The sequence below is a fragment of the Danio aesculapii genome, chromosome 18, assembly GCF_903798145.1.
Source record: "Danio aesculapii chromosome 18, fDanAes4.1, whole genome shotgun sequence".
NCBI classification, from domain to species: Eukaryota; Metazoa; Chordata; class Actinopteri; order Cypriniformes; family Danionidae; genus Danio; species Danio aesculapii.
The window spans coordinates 44,163,672-44,185,936 of NC_079452.1; the positions used below are offsets into that span (position 1 = coordinate 44,163,672).

General features: G+C 35.9%; 1 protein-coding gene across 1 annotated transcript in view; it reads right to left on the bottom strand.

Annotated features, from left to right (window-relative positions):
• Positions 1-17,902, bottom strand: part of zfpm1 (zinc finger protein, FOG family member 1) — a 126,258-nt gene extending 108,356 nt beyond the window's left edge. The window contains exon 1 of the mRNA XM_056478593.1: positions 17,504-17,902. Coding sequence (XP_056334568.1) covers positions 17,504-17,543 — 40 coding nt within the window. The 5' untranslated portion in view covers positions 17,544-17,902. The remainder of the gene's footprint in view (positions 1-17,503) is intronic.
• Positions 17,903-22,265: the final 4,363 nt, after the last annotated feature.

The window sequence follows — 22,265 nt, forward strand, 5'->3', positions numbered from 1 at the left end:
TTTTTCTTCTCCTTCGCCTCCACTCCCTGTTCTTTGTAGCCCAACTGAAAAAAAAGGTCTACTGCCCTTAAAATCTAGGCAGAGTTTTGGTATCAAATTAACCTTATGCAGGCTTTTTTTTTCTTCTTACAGGCCTGCTAATGTGAATAATTCAGCAGACGGGGACACATGGCTGAAGAGATTGTGCGAATGCAGCCGTCAATGATTTTCGCAAATATTTTTTGTTTCCTAGACCAAACGCTGCTGGATAAACGGACACGTCGAGATGTGAACTAATAATTTGTGCGCTCATATACTCCCACAGAAAGTTAAAAGGCCTCTCTAATCTATCAAGGTCAGTTACAGTGCCCCGAACAAATACTGCGTTGTTTAAGAGAGCAGTTTAAGTGAGCTCTCTATGTAAGCAGAGAAAGGACGCTTAGACAGAAAGACAGGAAGATAGAAGGACAGATAGTCTGTTAGACGGTACAACAGACAGAATTTCAACACCAAACGGGTCTAAACTTCCGTTATTAAGCGACTAGAAACCAAAAGTGGGACCCCAGAAACATTTAGTTGAGTAATGCTTTGATAAATATGCCAACTTGTTTTCAGAGGTCAATTTTCAGCATGGTTTCTACAGGTGGAGAGACTAATTTTGTGGAAATAGATAATAGTCAGCAATGAAATCAGTAAAAAAAAAAAAATTGGAATACATTTTTTTGTTTGAATCTTTTTTTTTTATTATTAATTTCCAAATATATCCATTCACAAACTCTAGAACCCTACCTAGAATAGAACAAAACATAACTGTCAATTACTTCGGTCTAAAATTACAAGTATTTGGAGAAACATAGCAATGTTAATGATGATAATAATAACAATAATAATTATTAAGTAAATAAATACATACAAATTTGTATATATATGTATATATATATATATATATATATATATATATATATATATATATATATATATATATATATATATATATATATATATATACACAAATATATATATACACAAATATATATATGTGTGTGTAGGGTCAACATAATCAATAAAGGGGTGCCATATCTTATAGAATTGTTTACCCGATCCTCTTAAAGAGTATGTAATTTATTCAAGGTTAAGACAAGACATCATCTCTCTGGTCCATTGAATAAAGGTGGGTGGAAGGGGATCTTTCCATTTGAGCAGAATTGCTCTGTGTGCTATTAAAGAAGAGAAGGCAAGAATCTTGCACTTTGACGCACTTCTGGGATGATTCCAAATAATGCCACAAGTTGTTCTGGCTCTAATCTATATTGAAGCACAACAGAAAGGGAATCAAATATTGATCTCCAAAAGTTTTCTAATTTAGGGCAAGTCCAAAATGTGGAATTGTTAGGGGTTTTTTTGTGAGTAAATTTTATTTTTAGTAATGAAAAAGCATGTCTAGGTTAATAATAACTAAACAAAATTTAGTTTTAATTGTAATTGTAATTTTTAACAATATTTTTACTTAAATGCACATTCCTTCTTCGGATTTGAAGGGAATTCTGACATTCTGTTTGGTACTATAAATTCCATTTCATGGAGTGGATTTTAATCAGTTTGTGACCTATTTAAATCACATGTTTATAACTGTGCCAAGTTTGTTTTAACAAATATCAGCTTTATTTAGCAGTTATCAAATAATATGACTAAAAGTGCATTAAAAACTTTAATTATTTGCTATAATATACAGTTGAAATCAGAATTATTAAACCCCCTTTTAATTTTTTTTCTTTTTTAAATATTTCTAAAATGATGTTTAACAGAGCAAGGAAATTTTCACAGTATGTCTGATAATATTTTTTCTTCTGGAGAAAGTCTTATTTGTTTTATCTCAGGTAGAATAAAAGCAGTTTTAAATTTTTTAAAAGCCATTTTATGGTCAAAATTATTTGATTATTTATGGTCAAATAATTATTAAAATTATATTTTTTCAATAGTCTACAGAACAAACCATCGTTATACAATAACTTGCCTAATTACCCTAACCTGCCTAGTTAACCTAATTACCCTAGTAAGCCTTTAAAGTCACTTTAAGCTGTATAGAAGTGTCTTGAAAATTATCCAATCAGATATTATTTACTGTCATCATGGCAAAGATAAAATAAATCAGTTATTAGAAATTAGTTAATAAAACTATTATGTTTAGAAATGTGTTGAAAAAAATCTCTCCGTTAAACAAAAATTGGGGAAAAAATAAACAGGGGAGCTAATTATTCAAGGGGGCTAAAAATTCTGTCTTCAACTTTACATGTTAGTTTTTTTACTTTCAACATAACATAGAAGCAAATCAGAATATTTATATGATTCCAAAATTATCAAATATGCACTTCATAACTACTTTTTATTATTAATATTCACAGAAGTTAACTTACACAGAGGCTTTACACTTGGAATGAAGCATTAAATGTTTACTTATTAAACTATTGATTAACAGGTCAAATGTTGAAAGAAGTATACTACTAGATCACATTATTAATGGCAAAGTTTTGGTACCCACTGATTTCCATTACATGAAGAAAATATAGTATGGAACCCATTGTTCTAGATATTTGACTTCTCTGATTGTTTGGGCTGTGAGGGTGGAAATTACAACGGCACCACTGCTGATGGTAGAGTGCCATCACATTGCCAGGTTACAACCATTGGGGACTTACAAGACAAGAAACTAAATAATAATATAGAATCAAGACTTTATTACTGCAGATATTACCAAGTCATTGTAGCTTTTGTATACTATTTTATTGATCATGGATGGATTGATGTGTAATCCTGATTGTATTGTAATTGTATGCACAATTACAATTTCTGTGAGGAGAGCAGGTGGGCATTATTATTGGACAGATTCTTCCAAAGTTAACACCTTGACTTGCAAAATGTAACCAGTGTAGCTCTTTTTTCTTCTCTATAATAGATAAGTTGTGCATCAAATGCAGCAGAAGACACATACATACACCATCATGTGATCATGCGTTCAGAGGCAGATATGACTGATGTTTGGGGACACAATTGTGAGTCCGTTGTGTGAGGTAAATCTAGAAATTCATGTTAATAATGGACTAATTTTTCATAAACGAAGTGCATAACTGCTTTGGTGTTTCTTAAAATATGTATAACACAGGTGGAGGAAGGCCATAAACCACAGGAGCCAAACACAGCAAAACCTGTGGTGATGATTGACCCCTTTACCACCACAGTGGTCAAAACGTGCAACCATCACCCTAAAAGATATAAAAGATATTTTGAAGAATGATGACAACCAAAGAGTTTTAGTTCTCATTAACTATCACTGCAAGTTACTACTAAACTGTCACCTAGACAAAAGCACATGAACAAAAGGTCAAATACTGAAAGAAGTATACTACTAAACTGTCACTTAAACACATGAGATAGCATAACCATGCCAGGACAGAAAGATCTCCTAGATTTGTGGTATGCCCAAGACTGCATCATTATTGACACGCTAGTTCCTCTGATAGCAGCAAAACGATCCAGGAAGCTTGTGAGGAAAATCCACAGATGGATGGTTGGAAAACGCAGGTAAGGAACCACGAAGGGAAAGTCAGCAGTGACATGGTTTACTGTATACAATGAGGATATAATCGGTTTGATCAGCAGCACAGTATCTCGGTGGAGCGATCTGTGATAAAAAAGCACCCTGGAAGAGTGTGTTATTGCAGATGGGAGGTCATCAGCATTGATAGGGCTGCCCACGCTCTCCCTGCTTACTTCCCCGGGAAATCAGCCGGCTCACAATCCCGCTTCCAGCAATGCCGAACCTGTCTGAATATTCAAAGTGGTCGAGTGACCCGGGGCGAGAAAGTGTTTAGGCAGTGCTTGTTTATGCAGATGGCGATGTGATTGCACGTTGTAGAGTGTCAGTCGACAAGATTCCAAATGTAATAGTCCCTGAGAGGCACTTGAATGGAGTCATTGCCCCATCACACTCCCCCCGCCCTCAAAAACTTTCTTATTAACCACACCATCTCGCCATCTCTCCCACCCCCCATTCCACTTCTCCTTCTCAAATAAACCTACAAAGAAAGAGAAATTAACAGAGGAGACGTTTTTCTCCCAGCCGCCCCTCTCCTTTCTAGATAGTGCAGGAAGGAGTGAGAGAAACAGAAGGAGAGGGGGAGAGAGAAAGCGATAGAGACAGAGGAAAGGAGCAAAAGAGAAAGAAAAAAAAACATAATTTATCTGTGTATTATCAAGAAAGGCAGACACTTTAATCAGTCAGCTATGAAGTCAGTATTTCCATTCTTATCTGTTGCAGGAGTGGAAATGGAGAGCAGATAGTGCGCTGGGAGCCCATCGGTGGGCAGGAATGATAATGGGAGAGAGAGGGCTGGCTATTGGACCGCTGTGTCAGCTCTATCTGCACCCATTATCAAGGGCCTTATCGGCGCTGCCATCAGCCAAGCTGTAATGGGGCCAGTTCAACTTTCCACATTATCATACCGCTAAGACCTGGTTCAGTGAGGCTAGAGGTCTGACTGGAGACAGGGGGAGACGAGGGACGGGAGGGGGGGGTTACAGAGAGACAGTTGTTGGGGGGGTGGAGAGAAGCGGGTCGGGGGAGAAAAGGAGTGAGATAGTGGTAGATATTGGGGACGAGAGAGAGCTGGGGTAATGGAAAGCTGGGCAGAATTGAAGGGGGAGAGATGGAGGAGGGGCTTATGTTTGAGGGTTGAAAGTCAGGACTTTGATTGGCAGAATGAAACTCTGGATAGCTGAGGTCAGGAAGGCCTAGGAGTAAAGTCCATGCTCATTGATGATTTAAAGGGACAGTCCACCAAAAATCTAAATTCTGCACTTATTTAATTCTGTTGCAAACCTTCCTTTTGTGGAACAGTTTTGGTTCCTATTGGTTTCTGTTTAATGGACAAAACACCATGTAAGTCAATGGGAACCAATATTGGTTCAGATCTGTGAAACATTTTTTTTAAAATACGTTAAATTTAAGAAATACTATGCAAATAAAGGTTTTAAACTTGAATATGACTTGGTAGGTTTTGGTAACCAAACAGTTTTTGTTACTTTTGACTTCCAATTGGTTGACCATCATTCTTCAAAACATCTTCTTTGGGAGTAAAAAAGAATTTTCATTTTAGGGTATACTCTCCCTTGAATACCAATAGTCTTATCAACACCACTGCAATGATAATATTTTCAACCCAGGCTCATTCTGAAAATGTATCACTATATACATTTCTGGAGAGCGCCAAATACGTCTCACGAGCTATGTTTTTTGCAGTTTTTGTTTTCGCGAATCCACCTGAGGTACACATTTTGAGATCTCAAATTTCTCTCGTGAGTGCCATTCACACCTGCTCTTCTTGCGCAAGTCCACCAGAAGCCGCTGCCGACTGACTGACTGACTCACTGATCAACTTACCCATCCTCTTCCTTCCCTAAACCCAACCAATAGTGTTTTCAAAAGCACTGATTGACCCGCCCACCCACTTCCCTAATCCCAACCGACAGTTTTAAAAAGCAATCCAGAAAAAAAAGCCCTCACCTGATTTTTATCACGTGTTTAGATTTTACCACAATCTCACCCTGTTATTTACTTGTTCATTTTATTTTTTGTATAGTTTTTTTTTTGGCTTACCACTTTCTGGAGCCATTCTTCCCTGGACTAAAACCCCATCGTTGTAGTCAACTCCTCTATGCGTTTCAAGTCCACTGACGTACATGGTGAGCTAACTGAACAAACTGGTAGCAGCAGGAAAGCCATCCATATGAAGGTATGCGGTCAGCAGGTAAGCACGAAAAGGAACAGCGTCATACCGCCCTGTAGCATTCATTTTAAAAACAAAATGCAGCCATACATACTTCTGGCTACATAATTTGTGATCTCCAGAAACATATATAGGGCTATGTTTTCAGAATGAGCCCGTGTTGAATATTTTTATTTTGATTGTCAACGCAGATAAACTAAAGGGCACATATGCGCATATGTTTTGTGCTGGACTCTGATTGGCAGATCAAGAGACACTTTTGACATACAGAGCTGATTAAATAAGTGGTGACGTCCAAAAGTCCACAATCATGTCATTATTGCCTATAATTTACTACCAGGTCTTATCATATAATCATCATGATAATGACAATGTTTTCATTGTGATTGTCTTAAAAGATAAGACCCTATAGATGACAACCTTTGGCAGGTAGATTTAATTTTAGATACAATCAAAACACTGTACATTGGAATTGGAGCAAGAGTACACATTAAATTGCTTAAATGGAAGGCACAGACCAAACAATAAATTCCTAAACAGCAGAGCTGAGAACTAACTGATCCACTTTAATACTGCAGATTTCTAGAACAATCTTCCTGACCTTCTAGTCACCAATGCTTATCTAGTGCTTACCTACTTACTGTATTGAACATTATAGAGATGATATACGTTTCATTACTGTGAGCAGAAAAGAGAGCAGAAGAAAAAGACTGTAATGTAAACATTTTGGTACACAACAAATGAAGAACCCAGCAAGCATTTTTTTTGTTTTTAAAAGATGTCTAATGGATGTATAATAGACGTCTAAACATAGTCATCTTGGCTAAAACAAGGCTAAATTTTGTCTGTCCGTGAGAAATCTAATAGATGTCTAAGAATAGGCCAAAACTAGACTAGTCATCAAATCAACAGAAATGAATGACTACACATAAAATCTGTCTAATCTATCTATTTGACGACTAGTCTAGTTTTGGGCTAATCTTAGATGTCTATTAGATTTTTACTGACAGCCCAAATTTAGCCTTGTTTTAGCCTAGCGGTTTACATTTAGATGTCTATTAGATGTCTATTAAACACAAAATTGTTTGCTAGGAAAAAGAAAATAAACGCTGGATTTTTTATTCCGGTTGACCAACTTTAAATAAAGGTTTTGATTGGAGCCTTTTGGTAATCGCATCCAAGTATAATAAGTTACTTATTATTGGCAAATCTTTCAAATGTTATGTATCCCTAAATTTGACCACATGTGCTTTTAATTAACTTTAAAATTGGTCGCAAAAGGACAAGCTCAATTTGTTAGACCCCCTTTACGCCTGTATTCATTTTCATTCACTCTCAGAAATAAAGGTACAGGAGCAGTCACTGGGGCAGTACCAGGGCTTAATTTGTGCCAGAACATGCCAGATCCGGCACCTCTGAAATCTGATCCAGCACCTCATTTTACCAATCCCCCTCCTCAACCGCCCTCCTCCCCTGTACGCTGTTTACTTTCATTTTCTTCCGCGACTCCTCAACCCTCCTCATTTTCGTCCGCGACACCACCACCCCGCTCATTTTTGTCCGCAACATCCCTCTGCCATCCACCGCAGCACGCCAATCCTCAACTCAACCCTTAACTTAATACTTTTTACGAATATAAGTGGATTGAACATAAAACAATTCAGTTGTCACAATACAAACTTAAGAATTTTGTTGTTTCAGCTCATTTTAAATAAGTAAATAATATTTTTGGTGTGTATAAACATATTGTGAGGTTTAAACACAGAATATTTAATGTTGAAAAAGCCATAAACAACATGACAGCTCTTCCACCTTACAGTAAGTGTGTGAAACAACTAATCTAAGAATGTAAATTAAAATGTATGAAAATTTACCAAATGGAGTCAACGAAGGGGCAAAGGTAAAAAGAAGAAGTGAGAAAACTATCACCAGAAATAGCACAAACAAACAAGCAGCTATGATGGCAAAAACACAACATCATTAAAAGATCTGAACATGTGCAACATACTCATTTACCAGACACACACATCCATCCCTCTGAATAAAGCTGGAAAGGATGGAGGCTGATCTCTGGCGGTCGCTCTTCTCTTTCTAGAGCCGGGCCAAGTGGAGTGTGTGAGAGCAGAAAGAGGAGCCACTCTGGTCTAGACCACCTCTGTTCAGGGGTGGCTCCCTCGAGGCGGTCTAACCTCTCCTCTTTCTAGGGCCTTTGTCCCAGCTGCCCTTCTGTGCTTATCTCTTCTCTTTCCGCCTCTCCTTATGAAACAGGCCCGGTGTTCCCTTCCCACAAGAGCCTCCTGCCTGGCATATAACACCCAAGGCTGAGCTCTCTGCTGCACCGTGAGCAAAAGAAGGGTACTGAGAGCATTACCTTTCTCATTGTACAACAGGTCAGTATGTGTGCACATTAACTAATGTCATAATTGAGTACTCTTTAACCATCTAGCTGACCATCCTATGTAATTAAACTGGGTAAGGGTCTAGAAATCTATCAAATGCATTTTATGAATTAATTATATGTTATCATGCAAATACAAATGAAAACAATTCAAATTAGGGCTCAGCTATATGACAAAAATTTCCTATCATGATATAAGTCATGGCGTATACTGAAAACGATACATGTCATGATATAGTATCATGTCTGTAAATTCAATCAATTAATAATCGGTTTATATATACATCAGAAATGTACTCATTCATGTGACCACATTTCTCACTTTATTTAGAACTTAAAGGCAAATGTTGGATTAAAAATGTAAAAATATGAAGTAAATATTAACAGAATATAAAAACTATTTTCAAAAATGAATAATTACTGTCTAATATAAAAATTTTATCAAAATATTATGGCTGAATAAAATGCAAAATGTAAACTGTCTTACAACTGCAACTTTGTCACGATACCAGTGTTTCTGTCTGCATCTCCATAACGGCAAGTAATACACTGCTCATTTAAATTATGAAAAAGTATTACCATAAACAACGTATTTTGTGACACCACAAAATAATTGAGAGAGTAAAATATGGAACAACAGACCTTATTTTTTTTTACATACAATATATATTGTCATATTGCACAGCCCTAATTTAAATATTTTTACTTTAAATGTAAAATTTAGATTAAATTAGCAAATTAACAAGAACATTTTAACTAATGTAAGCAAATGTCATTATATATATGTAATAATATATATATTAGCAAGTATACACACATCAAGACTTTAAGCAAACTAAACCTTTTCTTGAAAGTTCGTTCCAATAAGATATGGCATTAAAAAATAAAAATAGCATGTGATAATTTTAATATAGTGGCTAATTCATATGAAATCTCATTTGTACAATTTAGCACAATTTGCCTATCCACCAATGGCAGTGGGGATAAGGGGTGGGATTTGGTGCCATGCCTCATTTAAAAATTCATACATTTTTGTACAACTGTAAAATAGTTACGTTCCCTCATGAGATCAGGCACGTTCAACCAACAAGTTGATTTCAAACACATTTTTAACTGAAGTTCACATAAAACACAAAATGGTGGTGTTGAAATACTGCTGGATGTTTGTTGAATGACATTGCTGACCTTTTTTAACCCAGACTTCAAACCTCTGTTTACAACTCTAACATTTCTGGCTAAGAAATGTATATTACTAAAATATAATTCTAAAATTCCAACTACTTCCATGTGGATTTCTCAGTTGTCACTCTTTCTTCCTTTGGAGAAATTAACTTATGACCTCAAGCACAAACAGGACAAAATCAGGAGACTTTGTGAACCTCTCTAATCCTTTCTACACAAACTCTGAAATTTTTATTTTAAGAGAGTTCTGCCTTCTTTTGTTTTGATTTGTTTTTTGTTAAACGGATACATTTGTAAATTTTATTTATTTGGCAGCATTTGGGGTTTGTTTGTTTGTTTGTACTATTTAAAACTCCTTAATAAATGTTTTTTTTTTTTTTAAAAAGCTGGATGAAAAAGATCTCTCAAAAAAAACAGTAAGATTTGAAACCTTTGTGATTCATTCTAACTCACTAATCCACAACTGTGAAACACAAACATGAAATAAATAGAAAAAAATCTGACCTTGTGCGTGTGATTATGCTCTGCAAAAGATTGGGCTCTTTCCAGTCATAACAAGCAAAACTGTTTCTCTCCCAGAGTGTTCCATTTTACACTCTGGGACAGAAACTCACCTGAATGCCAGTGGGATGTGACCTACAGATGCAATCTCCGGCCTTATGGTTCAGACAAATACACCCAGCTCAAACTGTTTGCATAAAGCCCCCCCACCCCCCGAGATATTCCGTACCGATCCTTTTAAAGCAGGCAACAGTATATAGTGTCACTCTTGAACTTCATGTCCTTAGCACTACATCAAATTGATGGCCCGCACCCCCAACTATGCCAATTAAGAACATCAAATAAAGAACATGACATCAAACCTCAGCGTGGAAATCAGCCCATCTAATCAACCCTGTTAGCCGTGATCCACATCAAATATGACTCCTCCACATCGGACAAATTATCATATCTCCATTCTCCTTAAGACGCAACTCATTAACTCCCAACCCTAAAAAAAAAACTCTATTACACCAGGCTTCTGGAGAATCAAAAAAATTCTCCCTCATGCAATGGCAAATCTCACCTCTGCAGTTCCTATCAAGACGGCACATAAAAAATAAGTCCTCTCCATAAGATGCTACTTGATAACGGTGCATTAAAAGATTACTGCCCTGTTCCCATCTTGTTTTTAATTGCATTGGGGCCAGAGGCTACGGGATCCTTAATAACACATTAATATTTTATTCTCATCCACTGCTCCACAATTGCATGCGACTGCAGACTTCCTGCTTCTCTGTGCATTTAGCGAGGCTGCGGTTGGTGGGACAACTTTTTTCTGGAGTTGTGCTTCTGAGAAAGACAGCGCACAGAAAGCTGGAACAGATCAACTCTGTACAGATCAGCACTGTAAAGCGTGTCATCATCAAGTGTGATTTACATATATTTTCATGATATAAACTGATCAAATAAAACAAAAGTGGCTAACTTGATAGCTGGTCTGTAGCAAATATTAGATTGCATTGACGTCTATGCTTTCCAAAATTATCTTAGAAACTCAGTTGAGTATAGTTTCAACTCAAACCGTTTATGAGCATACGTAACAAAGGAAGAAGAGAGGATTTAGGAGTGCTAATGGGTCAATGAGGGGGTTCAGTTATCATAACTCACTCGACTTCCCCTTGCGTAAACATTAGGAAAGAGCAATAATTCTTCAAAACACCTAAAAGCTTTTCCTGTCACTGTGGCAACAACCAGACACTTCCTAAGCCATAAATCCTAATCCACAGTTACGGCTTTTTGACATCATATTTAGCAATTCTCTCATCAAACAGACTGCAGTAGTTGGGTTCTGGAAGCACAAAATAAGTATTTGTAAATATTTTAAACAACTTGTTGACGGAGTGGAGAAATTTTAGTATTTAAAATAAAGGATCCAATATCCGCTTGTTAAGTCATGCCAAATGGAATACTGTTTCCGGATCCAAGCAGCTACTCATTTAAATTGAGAAAATATTAGTTTATGACCACTTTTTAGTCATATCACACATTAAAATGAATTTTATATAAACTTATGGTGTACACGACAGTCTCTGGACTTGCAGGCACCAATAAGTTAACAATTTATTAAAAAATTATTACTTTCCGGCCATCGGATATTAGGAAATGACATATTTATATATAGTTGAAGTCAGAATTCAATTATTAGAATTTTTCTTTTTAAAATATTTCCCAAATGATGTTTAACAGAGCAAGGAAACGTTCACAGTATGTCTGATAATATTTTTTCTTCTGGAGAAAGTCTTATTTGTTTTATTTCAGCTAGAATAAAAGCAGTTTTTAATTTTTTTAAAAACCATTTTAAGGTCAAAATTATTAACTCCTTTAAGCTATAATTTTTCCGATAGTCTACAGAACAAACCATCATTATACAATAACTTGCCTAATTACGCTAGCCTGCCTAGTTAACCTAATTAACCTAGTTAATTGAAAAATATCTAGTCAAGTATTATTTACTGTTATAATGGCAAAGATAAAATAATTCAGTTATTAGAAATGAGTAATTAAAACTATTATGTTTAGAAATGTGCTGAAGAAATCTTCTCTCCGTCAAACAGGGAAAAAAATATACAGGGAAAAAAAATTGGGAAAAAAATATACAGTTGAAGTCAATTCTGACTTCAACTGTATATATATAACAATAGTGATTTTTGAAAGTATTACGTCGCTTTGTAAACGTTTATTATTACCATTTGTTGAGCCTCCCCATGATACAGACCCGGAAGCTGCTTCGCATGACATCACACTTAACAAGCGAACTCTTTTTTGGACATGTACAAGTTAAATAGTTTTTCATTATTTTGCTTTGTTTATTAAAATCAGTGTAGTTATATTTTTTACACGTTTGAAATCTAAAGTCGAAGTTTAAAGCTGTTGTAAGCTCTGATGTTGTTGATTGGTTCTCTTTGTTTATGCTGAAACAATCTGTTCAAATTAATGCCACTTATTGTAAACACAATTGTCTTTAATAGGGGAATTTAATAGCAGAAAAATGACATTACCCACAAAAAAAATCAGAGCTGCAGCAACTCAGCCAGCAAAGCACACCAACAGCAACTGCTTTCAACATTGATAAGATATAAGTTGAGCACCAAGATCATGTAAAACTAAAGACTGGAGTTATGATAATGAAGATTCAGCTAACATTTTGCCATCTTAACAATACGTTACAACATAATAATGATAATAATAATATGTTACAACAGAAACAAATAATTATAGAATAATAATATTTCACTATATTACCGCATTTTTATTATTAATCAAATAAATGCTTTATACATATTCAAAAACACTAATCAAATCACAAAGTGTGTACATTTTTAACCAGATACACATACCATGAACACAGTTGAAACAAGACTCATTATTAAATAATAATAATAATAATCTTTAAAGCCGGACTTTGTAGACCTTAACAGCTCCCCTTTAAAGGTTATCAGATACCCGAACTCATTGATTATAGCATTTTATCAAATTCACAAAAGCCGTCCTTGGCTATGTAACACATTATAAAAACTTTATAACTTTCTCACAGTGTTCATTGCACCCACTATCAGTCAGTATCTAATATCTGACTTCAGATCTACATTTCAGCCATACTGCTGACGCCACATTCTTGTTTCCTTTCGCAAGGCGCAGAGCTGAATTATTTTTTTTCTCGCTGTTTTTCACTAAAACGCACTCCGCAGATTAAGATCAATGAACAAAAAAAAAACCCTGCATCTCAATGGTATCTAGCACAAGATCTACAGTGAGTAATATGCGGAATTAGTTTTAATTAAATTAATCAACTACAATGGTTGTTAGGAGAAAAACACAAGGGTGGGAACCAAGAAAGAGGGGGAGGAATAAGGGGGGAGGAAAATGCATTCACACCTATCATCTAATTATACAACAACATTAATCACATTATGGCTGGAACTGATTGCCAGGGTCCAGAGCCCTGCTGTTCTTACGTGTAGCTTTGTTATTGCAGCAAAGCCTCAACTCCTGCCTGCTCGGCGCTGATAACAACTCTTATCTCACTTGGCAATCTCTATCTATACCGGAGATCAGGCCCCAGGCTTTATCAAAAGTTCACATCGAGCTAAAAGCAGAACAAAGAAGGAAAACACACAAGCAAAACCACCAAGACGCAACCAAGTGTATGTGTATGTGTGTGAAAATATGTGTGCGAAAGCCTGTGATCTCTCATTCTTTTCAAATTTTTTGGCCGGGTATTAAACTAGCCCTCAGGTCAAATGACCCCGAGACGCTGAACCTGACAGCGGCGAAAGCTCTGAGAATGGTTTCAACAAAAACAGGAAGAGATCCCATCAGATGTCCACACTTTCAAAAGTGCAAGCCCAAGGTACAGGAGGTGGTAACTCAAACAAGTGCATTGTCTGGCCTCTGCTTCTCAAACATCCTCCCGCAGCTGACGCCAAATTCAGGGAGCTCATGAATAATTCACGTCGACCTCTGAGCCGTTTGAATGATGTCACTCTGCTGTTATCTGGCAGAATCTTTACCCTGTTATCTCCCAATCATCTCAACGGCTCTCTTATCGGTCTGCGGGATCTCACAGAGGCAGCTGCTTTTAAAAACGCAGCATACATCCATCTACCATTTCTGTATTCCTGCCTCTCTCCCCCAGCCCTTATCAGCCCTGCCATCCTACTCTCCCTTATCTGCTTTTTTCTCTCTCTTTTTTTAAACTTATCTAGAGATACACCCAGCCAGTCCCAAACAACAACAGCACAAACATGACAAAGATGAAAATGCTTCAGCCAAATGTAATTATAATCCCAATCTCCACCAACCCCCCTCGACGTGGCTTTATCTCCACAGAGATCGCCGCCTCAACTTATCTTGTCTCCCATCTCAACTGCCAAAATATAAGCCCTGGGATGTGGCCCCGCTAGGCCGTGAGCTAATCTCACCATCAGGGAGGGATGGATAATCTATCAGCGCGATCTTCACCATTGGGAGAGTGACGCACAAAAGACACAGAAAAATATTTCCTCTCAACATAGACTTCCATGATACCGGATACCTCTTTTGGAAGGGCCAGGATTGTAATGCTTCCAGTAAGAGTGTAACAAAACAATGCAATGGCACACTTATTATACGCAGTTGTCTGTAGGTTTACATATGCAAAAAGGCGTGATAAGAGGGGCGATGTGACGTTCATGCACATTTCGTGAAGGGGGGATTCATCAATCTAGCGGCGAATCTGAAAACTTTTCCAGCATCTTTGGTAGTCTAATGGGATGTCAGTATAAAGGGACTTCAAAAGCCTCCAGATATGAAATCTTCAACGTTTCAGGAAAGATAAGGAATGTTTATACTGAATTGTTCAAAACATCAGCTACAACTGGCTTGAAGTAGTAACGCTGGTTTTGCCATTGGCGGATTCCTCCAAGGTAAGAAAATGAGTTCTGCTAACACCATCCAGATAGTTTTAGATCAGCTAGAACATCTCAATTAGGATAACGACTTCATGGGTCAGTGGCGGCATTGGCATTACTGGCCAATGTGCTCGTATAACTCTCCAGTCACTTAAACAAACCTTGATACCGTCCGTTTACACTCAGTGGTATATGCTAATGCTGCCTTATCAGACCATTTTTCTTTCCTATTCAAGAGTCGCTTTCTGCCTTTGAATCGCATTAATATTTATTTTTTTTGAGCAGCCCTTTCAAACTCAACCTCCAAGATATTGCTACTGTGCTTATCGCCTGAAAGCATCTCTTCTGGATGAAGAACTGAAACAGCGCCTGGCACCAGAGCAAAACGACTTTTCAGCACTGTTGGTTCTTTTCACAGAAAGAGAGGGAGAGGCAGAGGTCAATGAATTTGATTTTTACTTTATGAATTTATCGACCACAAAATGTTAAGAGTTTAACCATAAATGAGCTTTTCTCACCCTCTTGTTGTCCTAAACCTGCATGCTTTTCTTTCGCCATAGGAAAAAGAAAGGCAATGAATGGCAACTGAAGATGTCAAGACTCAGAACTGATGCTACAATCATCTTAAAAGTATAATAAAAGCGGTTGATAAGGCAATATTTTTAGCCTTCTAAAGCCATGTGATTGTTTTAGAGTAAGAAACAGAGCTGTTATTCACCTTCTGTGTGCTGGTAAGAGATGCGATTAGATCATTAGTCCTGTTTTTTTCCTGTATTAACATGCATTTTATGTAATTCAATCATAAGTGGAGACTAGGGTTTCATCAAGTCCTCTTATTTCGTCATGTTCTACATCACTTTTGAGGAAGCGCTCAGTGTGATGCACAAGTGGGCTACTAGTGAATGAACAAAACCATTTTATGTGGTTTATGAGTAGGGCCAGACTGAATATGTGGACATTTTTTGCTATTTCTATTGAGAATTTTGTAATGATTGTGATGATTTTGGGAGTATCATAACTAAAAACTTAATATATGAAATAAAACATAACACATTTTAACATGTTTACAATGCAAATCCAATTAGAACCACTTATTTGGTAAACAAAGCAAGTCTCTCATATAGATTTACTACAAAACAATTAATATTACTTTACAAACTGTTTTCTAAATAAATCACATGAACATTTTCACATCAGTCAATAATATCAACGAAACTGATTAAAAAACTGAATTAAATTTACACACATTTACACACGTAAATAAATCTGATGGGCTCAAAATCTGCAGATTTCTGTGCACAGTTTCCATGTAGGCCTCCTTATGAGTAAATAAAAGGTTTTTAAATGGCAACTATGATTCCATTGCAATCTATGTGTTTTGGATAAATACAGCCAGATATGGATGCCTTGTTTATGTTCAACAACAATAATAAAAGAGCAAGTGGGGTCTTTTGTGGCAGTTTGAATGCATTCAACACTGCAATCTGAATTCATCTGTAAGTTGATGAGCTCAAAACATTTTAGACCCTGCTTACTATGGTATTTAGTGTCATTCACTTGTGCTTTAATAAACAAAATGCATTTTAACAGCAGGTGTAAACATATCCAATGAGTATGTTCTCAACTCAAACTCAAGAATGAATTTAAGTCATGATTAAATAATTTTCATAGGTGAATTATATCAATTAAAAACATATGTATATGTATATACAATATTAGTTTCCTGTGGCGCTTATGAGTTATGAAATAGTCACATATAATTCTCTTGTATGACTATTTACTGTGACTGAGCTGTATATCATGCCACAAAGTGAAAAAAGCAAAACAAATGTTCTTCAAAATTTCATCTTTAATATTCCAAAGCCACATGTGGGAGTTCAAATAATGAATCTTCGATAACACCTCGAATACAATCGTGCAATGTAATTTAAAGTACAGCTAATGGGTTACTGAACATCATAGGGTTAAAATGAATGGATGGAAGAAAAAAAAGATCCAATTGTAATCCACTATCATGTGGAAGGATCAGCTGGGCGCGCTATCTGACGTCTCATCTCTGGAAAGAGAACTGAAAAGCCGAAGGAAAATGCAACAGCAGCCTCGGTGCAGCCACAGACAGAAAACAAATAAAAGATCCAATTTTAATCCTTATCTCGACTGGGATCGGATCGCTGTTTATCTGAACTCATATCGTCTTTTTCAGAGAACAGTGACGTTTCCACAACAGTATTAAACAGGAAGCCACGGTTACACTTGGGTTGGAGCAGACGAAAACACTTTTACAAATGAGAAAACTATAATAAAGCGGATTTATTATACACAATTATCAGCGCTGCTGGGTTTGAAAAATGAAGCGCGAGTTCGTTGAGTAGCGTTGACATGTGCCGCACGCTTTTACAAAACGACCCGCGCGTCCTGAAAGCTACTGGTTAACAAGGTAATTGTAGCTAAATAGATGTACTCAAATCTTACTTTCGAATATCCACCAAAACAAGCACTACTTTAAAACAAAAAATAATAATAACCCACACACATCTAAAGTGAGCCATATGTCTCGTGTTAATACTGTCAGTTCCCACGAATAAGTTCAAAACCATGGCAACGCTGCGCTCAAAAATACAAAACAAAACATTAATATCCCGTCATATTGATAACGTCACACACTTTATACAATCAGTCAGCCTTCACAACCACAGCACTGGAAGTAGCGAAACTTTTAAAACGCTTACGTTTGATCTGCCGGGGTTTGCTCTGCTTTCTTCGGGACATGCTTTATTTTATTCCGTCGGTCCTGCTTTAGTTGCGGCAAAAAGCGATCCGTCCTCCGGGGCGACTAGCAGTAACAGCGGCACTGGATCACAGTTCTCTGGCCGTCCGGAGACACCCGCATGACCTGTACTTTGATATTCAGAGCCCAGAAAGAGCTACCTGTGGCCGAGTGAACCTTAGTTACTTTTCGACGTCTTCCCAGATGAGCGATCTATCCTCTCCGTCAGCCACAGTAAATACGAGAGCCCTGACAGCGCGCGTACAGCTGGGGGAAACTAAACCTTTAGCTTTTTAATGATTTGTTTATGTCTAGTCCGGTGAAGCGCAGTCAGAGGAGCGCAGTTCTCTACGGGGCTCGATCGACACATGAAACAGTGGCGCTGATATGTTATGACACGCCCCCTTCACGCCCCTTGCGTATGATGCCATCCCGCACGCGCCCGCGTTTACGGAGAGAGAGCGCACGGTCCCCAAACATCACATCACACTTCCATCAGTGGAAGGCTTGAAATGAAATATTTGCATGCGAAACAATTCAGCCTGCTCGAAACTTTTAAGGGGCAATTTAGAATATATCTAAATTATTTACCTCTACTCATTTTTCGTCTAGAAATAAGCTATATCTCATTATGTAATAAAAATAACTATTATTATTATTATTATTATTATTATTATTATTATTATTATTGTTATTATTATTATTATTTATTTAGTCCATTAAATGTAATAAACATTATTTATTAATATGTAATTACTATTCAAAAGCGGATTCTAGCATATTATTACTTATTGATTTCTCAACAGTATTACCAATAATACTATTATTATTAAATAACAATAAATTTCCTTCTATAGTATTATTATTTGTATTATTATTATTATTATCATCCTAATTTAGTATTTATATATATATATATATATATATATATATATATATATATATATATATATATATAGTTACTACTATTTATTACTGTTCTAAAATAGATTATAATACATAATAATTTTTAAAGAATTTCTTAATTATATTATCAATAATAGTATTATTATTATTATTAATAACAATATCACATCTATATTATTATTTTATTAATAATTAGTAATTTCTAATCTAAAATAGATTCTAATAAAATGAAAAATTATTAATTGATTTCTTAATGGTATTAGTAATAATAATAATAATAATAGTATTATTATTATTAATAATAAATAATAATGAAATAATTTCTCTACTATTATTTTTATTGTATTATTATTATTATTAATATATTATTTTACTATTATTAGTTATATATTGATACTTATTCTAAAATATTTTATAACAAATGAACTCATTAATGCTTTCAATAATAATTAATAAATAACAAAACAAAAAAATAAATGTTACTATTATTAACTATATTATTCGTTAATATAGATAATTGCTATAAAACATAGTCTAATAAAATAATTTATAAAACAATTATTAATTATTATTGAATTATAATAAATATGTATTTTTATATAGTTAATATTAATACTTGATGTTGTAACATGACAATTTTATTCAGTAGAACCAGTTAAATAATATTTGTATTATTCTTGTATTCTTTTTTTCAATTTATGAACCTATTATTATTTATTAATATTTACTCATCATTTTATCATTATTATTAGTATTAACCATTCACCATTATTATTAGTTGGCAATATCTAATAAAATATCATTATACAAATATATCAAATACATTTATTTGAACAATAAAATAGCATGATATTATTATAATTATCACCATCATTATTTCTGTTTCTGTTGCATTTTATTTATATAATTTATAATCCATAGTATATAACCTATGATTTATTTTATTTAGGTTTTATTATTATGCTTTGATTTTTTTATTATTCATGAGATTTTATTTTGTACACATTTTAAAATTATTGTCCTCTTTTTCTACTGTATTATTTCATTTTCCCCTTCAGTAATCAGTTATATTATATTCAACTATTCAACTCCTTTAAATGAGATTGTAGTAACCTGTATCTCTAAGTAAAATGATGGATGGTGATTATCCAAATACAAAAGTCATGCAATTATAGCTGTCAATCTTGCTCTATAATTACCAGTGAGAATGGTGCTATGGTTCTCTTAGCACAGTAAATGCTGGCACTGTGACCTCTTCAAAAACTCACTGCCTCCATCTACTGACCAACAAAAAAGATGATCTTACCATCACAGTGGTGTGCTGACTTAAAAGAAGCATTCCTGTCCAACCACAACATTTGAATATGAGTCAAATACCTCAACCATGCCGTACAATATGCAACAATAGCCATCCTGGAAGTTGGAGCAACCACAAAAACTAGTAAAGGACAAAAATTCACTGCATTTCTGTGTAAGTTCCATTCAAGGAGGACAAACGGGTGGACAATTAACTGCCACAGTATAACATTTGTTAATCTTGATGTTAGCAGCTACTAGAGTGCCTCCATAGGCATATATCCAGTATTTTCAAGAAACAAATGTAATGATAAGTTTGGCCTTTGGATACTGCATATAGTCAAACTCATCATTCCTCAAGTTACATTTGTATACACTAATGAGCCATAACATTATGATCAATCATGTGGCGCAAATATCATTGTTCAGACCAAACCTGTTGTGTAAAACATACACAAACTCAATTAAATTACATTTAAAGAGCCCCTATTATGGGTTTTTGAAAATGAGCTACCATGCAGTGTGTAATACAGCACTAAGTGAATGAAAACATCCAGCTGAAGTTTAAATCTAAAAGTGCACCTTGTTTGAAGCTATTGATTCTTTAGCGAAATATTTGACTCAGAGTCAAATAAATGAATCGAGTTGGGTTCAGATCTTTCAATTAAAAGCATCAACGTCGCATATTGACGCATCAACGTCGATATCACCAAATATGTAGTTCCAGTTCGGGTAAAATGTGCACATGCTTTCACTTCAGACACTAGCGGAGGCGTGGGGGATCATGGGACTGATCATGACGCGAAGATGACGATCACTAACAGATCGAGATTTGGCTGAGGGCGGAATAAAGGGTTAAAAAATAATTTTTAAAACAATACCACAGTATAACCAACTTAGTGCTGTGTTTGTGCCTGTCATTTTACTGACGATTGATACAATAACCTACGCTGCACCATGGGATTCGCCGGCCGTTTGTTATTAATGGAGCAGCAGAGACTATGGAACTTTGTCAGACTTTGACAGAGACTTTGTCAGTAACTTACAGTTCATATGGACCAGTTTCTTCTTCCTCCGGATCATAACATGTAAATGTCATTACAATTGTTGCCTCGTTTTCTGTATTTTGCAAAATATGTGTTTAATTGTGTTATAAGTTGTAATAGCCCCGCGCGGCTTGTAATCACGTATCTATTATAGATCCGTGCTTGTACTGTATCTCTCAGGTTAAATCTGTATGGGGCTATTCACATTTTGCGTCCAAAACAACATTAAAAATGTGACGCGTGCTTCTTCCTTTACCGATTTTAATGTGTTTCTGGCAATCCTCTGCTGTTTGTCTTTGCTATGGCCACCATTAGGTGTTCCTCACATGCGGCGCGGTCAATTTTCAAAATAGTTCAACTTTCGCCACTGTGTACTAGATGTGTGTCGTTGTTATTACTTGGGGTTAGGGTTAAGAGTAGAGAAACATGCTGGTGTTTAACTGCATTGCTTTATTGCATTCCTGCATTGGGCTCTTATACATTCTGCTACTTCAAACTGTAGCTGTGGTGGGCATTTCTTTCTGTCTCGTGCTGAACCTAGTTGACCAATCACAACAGACTGGGTCATCGGTCCAATCGGTCCATCGGTTCCAAACCTCCCTTTGGAACTTTTAAGGTCTACCCATATTTTGCCAAAATTTGGGTTTAAACAGCACATTAATTTTAGAGTATAGATTTAAAGAAATACAAGTCAGTTTTTATGAAATAAATTTTACAAATTTTTGATAATTGAGGTTGAGAAATAGGATAATCTAGAAAGCGTTATTGTAAATAAAAATAATAATAAAATGTGTGTACATGTTTTTTATCCAATTGAAAATTGCAACATAGGCTCATTTTGAAAATGTAGCCCTATATACTTTTCTGGAGATCTTGAATTATGTAGCCAGAAGGACGTATGGCTGCATTTCGTCTTTAAAACAAACACTACAGGGCAGTATGACGCTGTACCTTTTCGCGTTTACAAGCTGACCACAGTGTGGATGGAGCTTGACATGTACGTCAACAGACTTGAGATACAGAGAGGAATTGACCACGACAACGGAGTTCGAGTCCAGCGAAGAACGGTTTCAGAAAAGCAGGTAAGACAAAAACAGAAGCCAAAAAGGGTGAGAATGTGGTAAAATCTGTAAAAGTGGTAAAAATCAGGCGAGGGCTTTTCTTTTTCTGGATTGCTTTTAAAAACACTGTCGGTTGGGTTTAGGGAAGTGGGTGGCCGGGTCAGTCGGTGGTTTTAAAAACCCTATTTGGATTTAGGGAAAGAGAAGAGTGGGTCAGTCATTCAGTCAGTCTACAGCGGCCTCTGGTGGATTTACATGGGAACAGCAGGTGTGAATGGCACTTGCGAACGAAATTTGAGATCTCAAAAAGCATACACAGTGGCCTCTGGTGGATTCGCAAAAACAAAACCTGCAAAAAACGTAGCTACTGTCCATAAATGTACAGTATTTAGCGGTATGTTTTCAGAATTAGCCT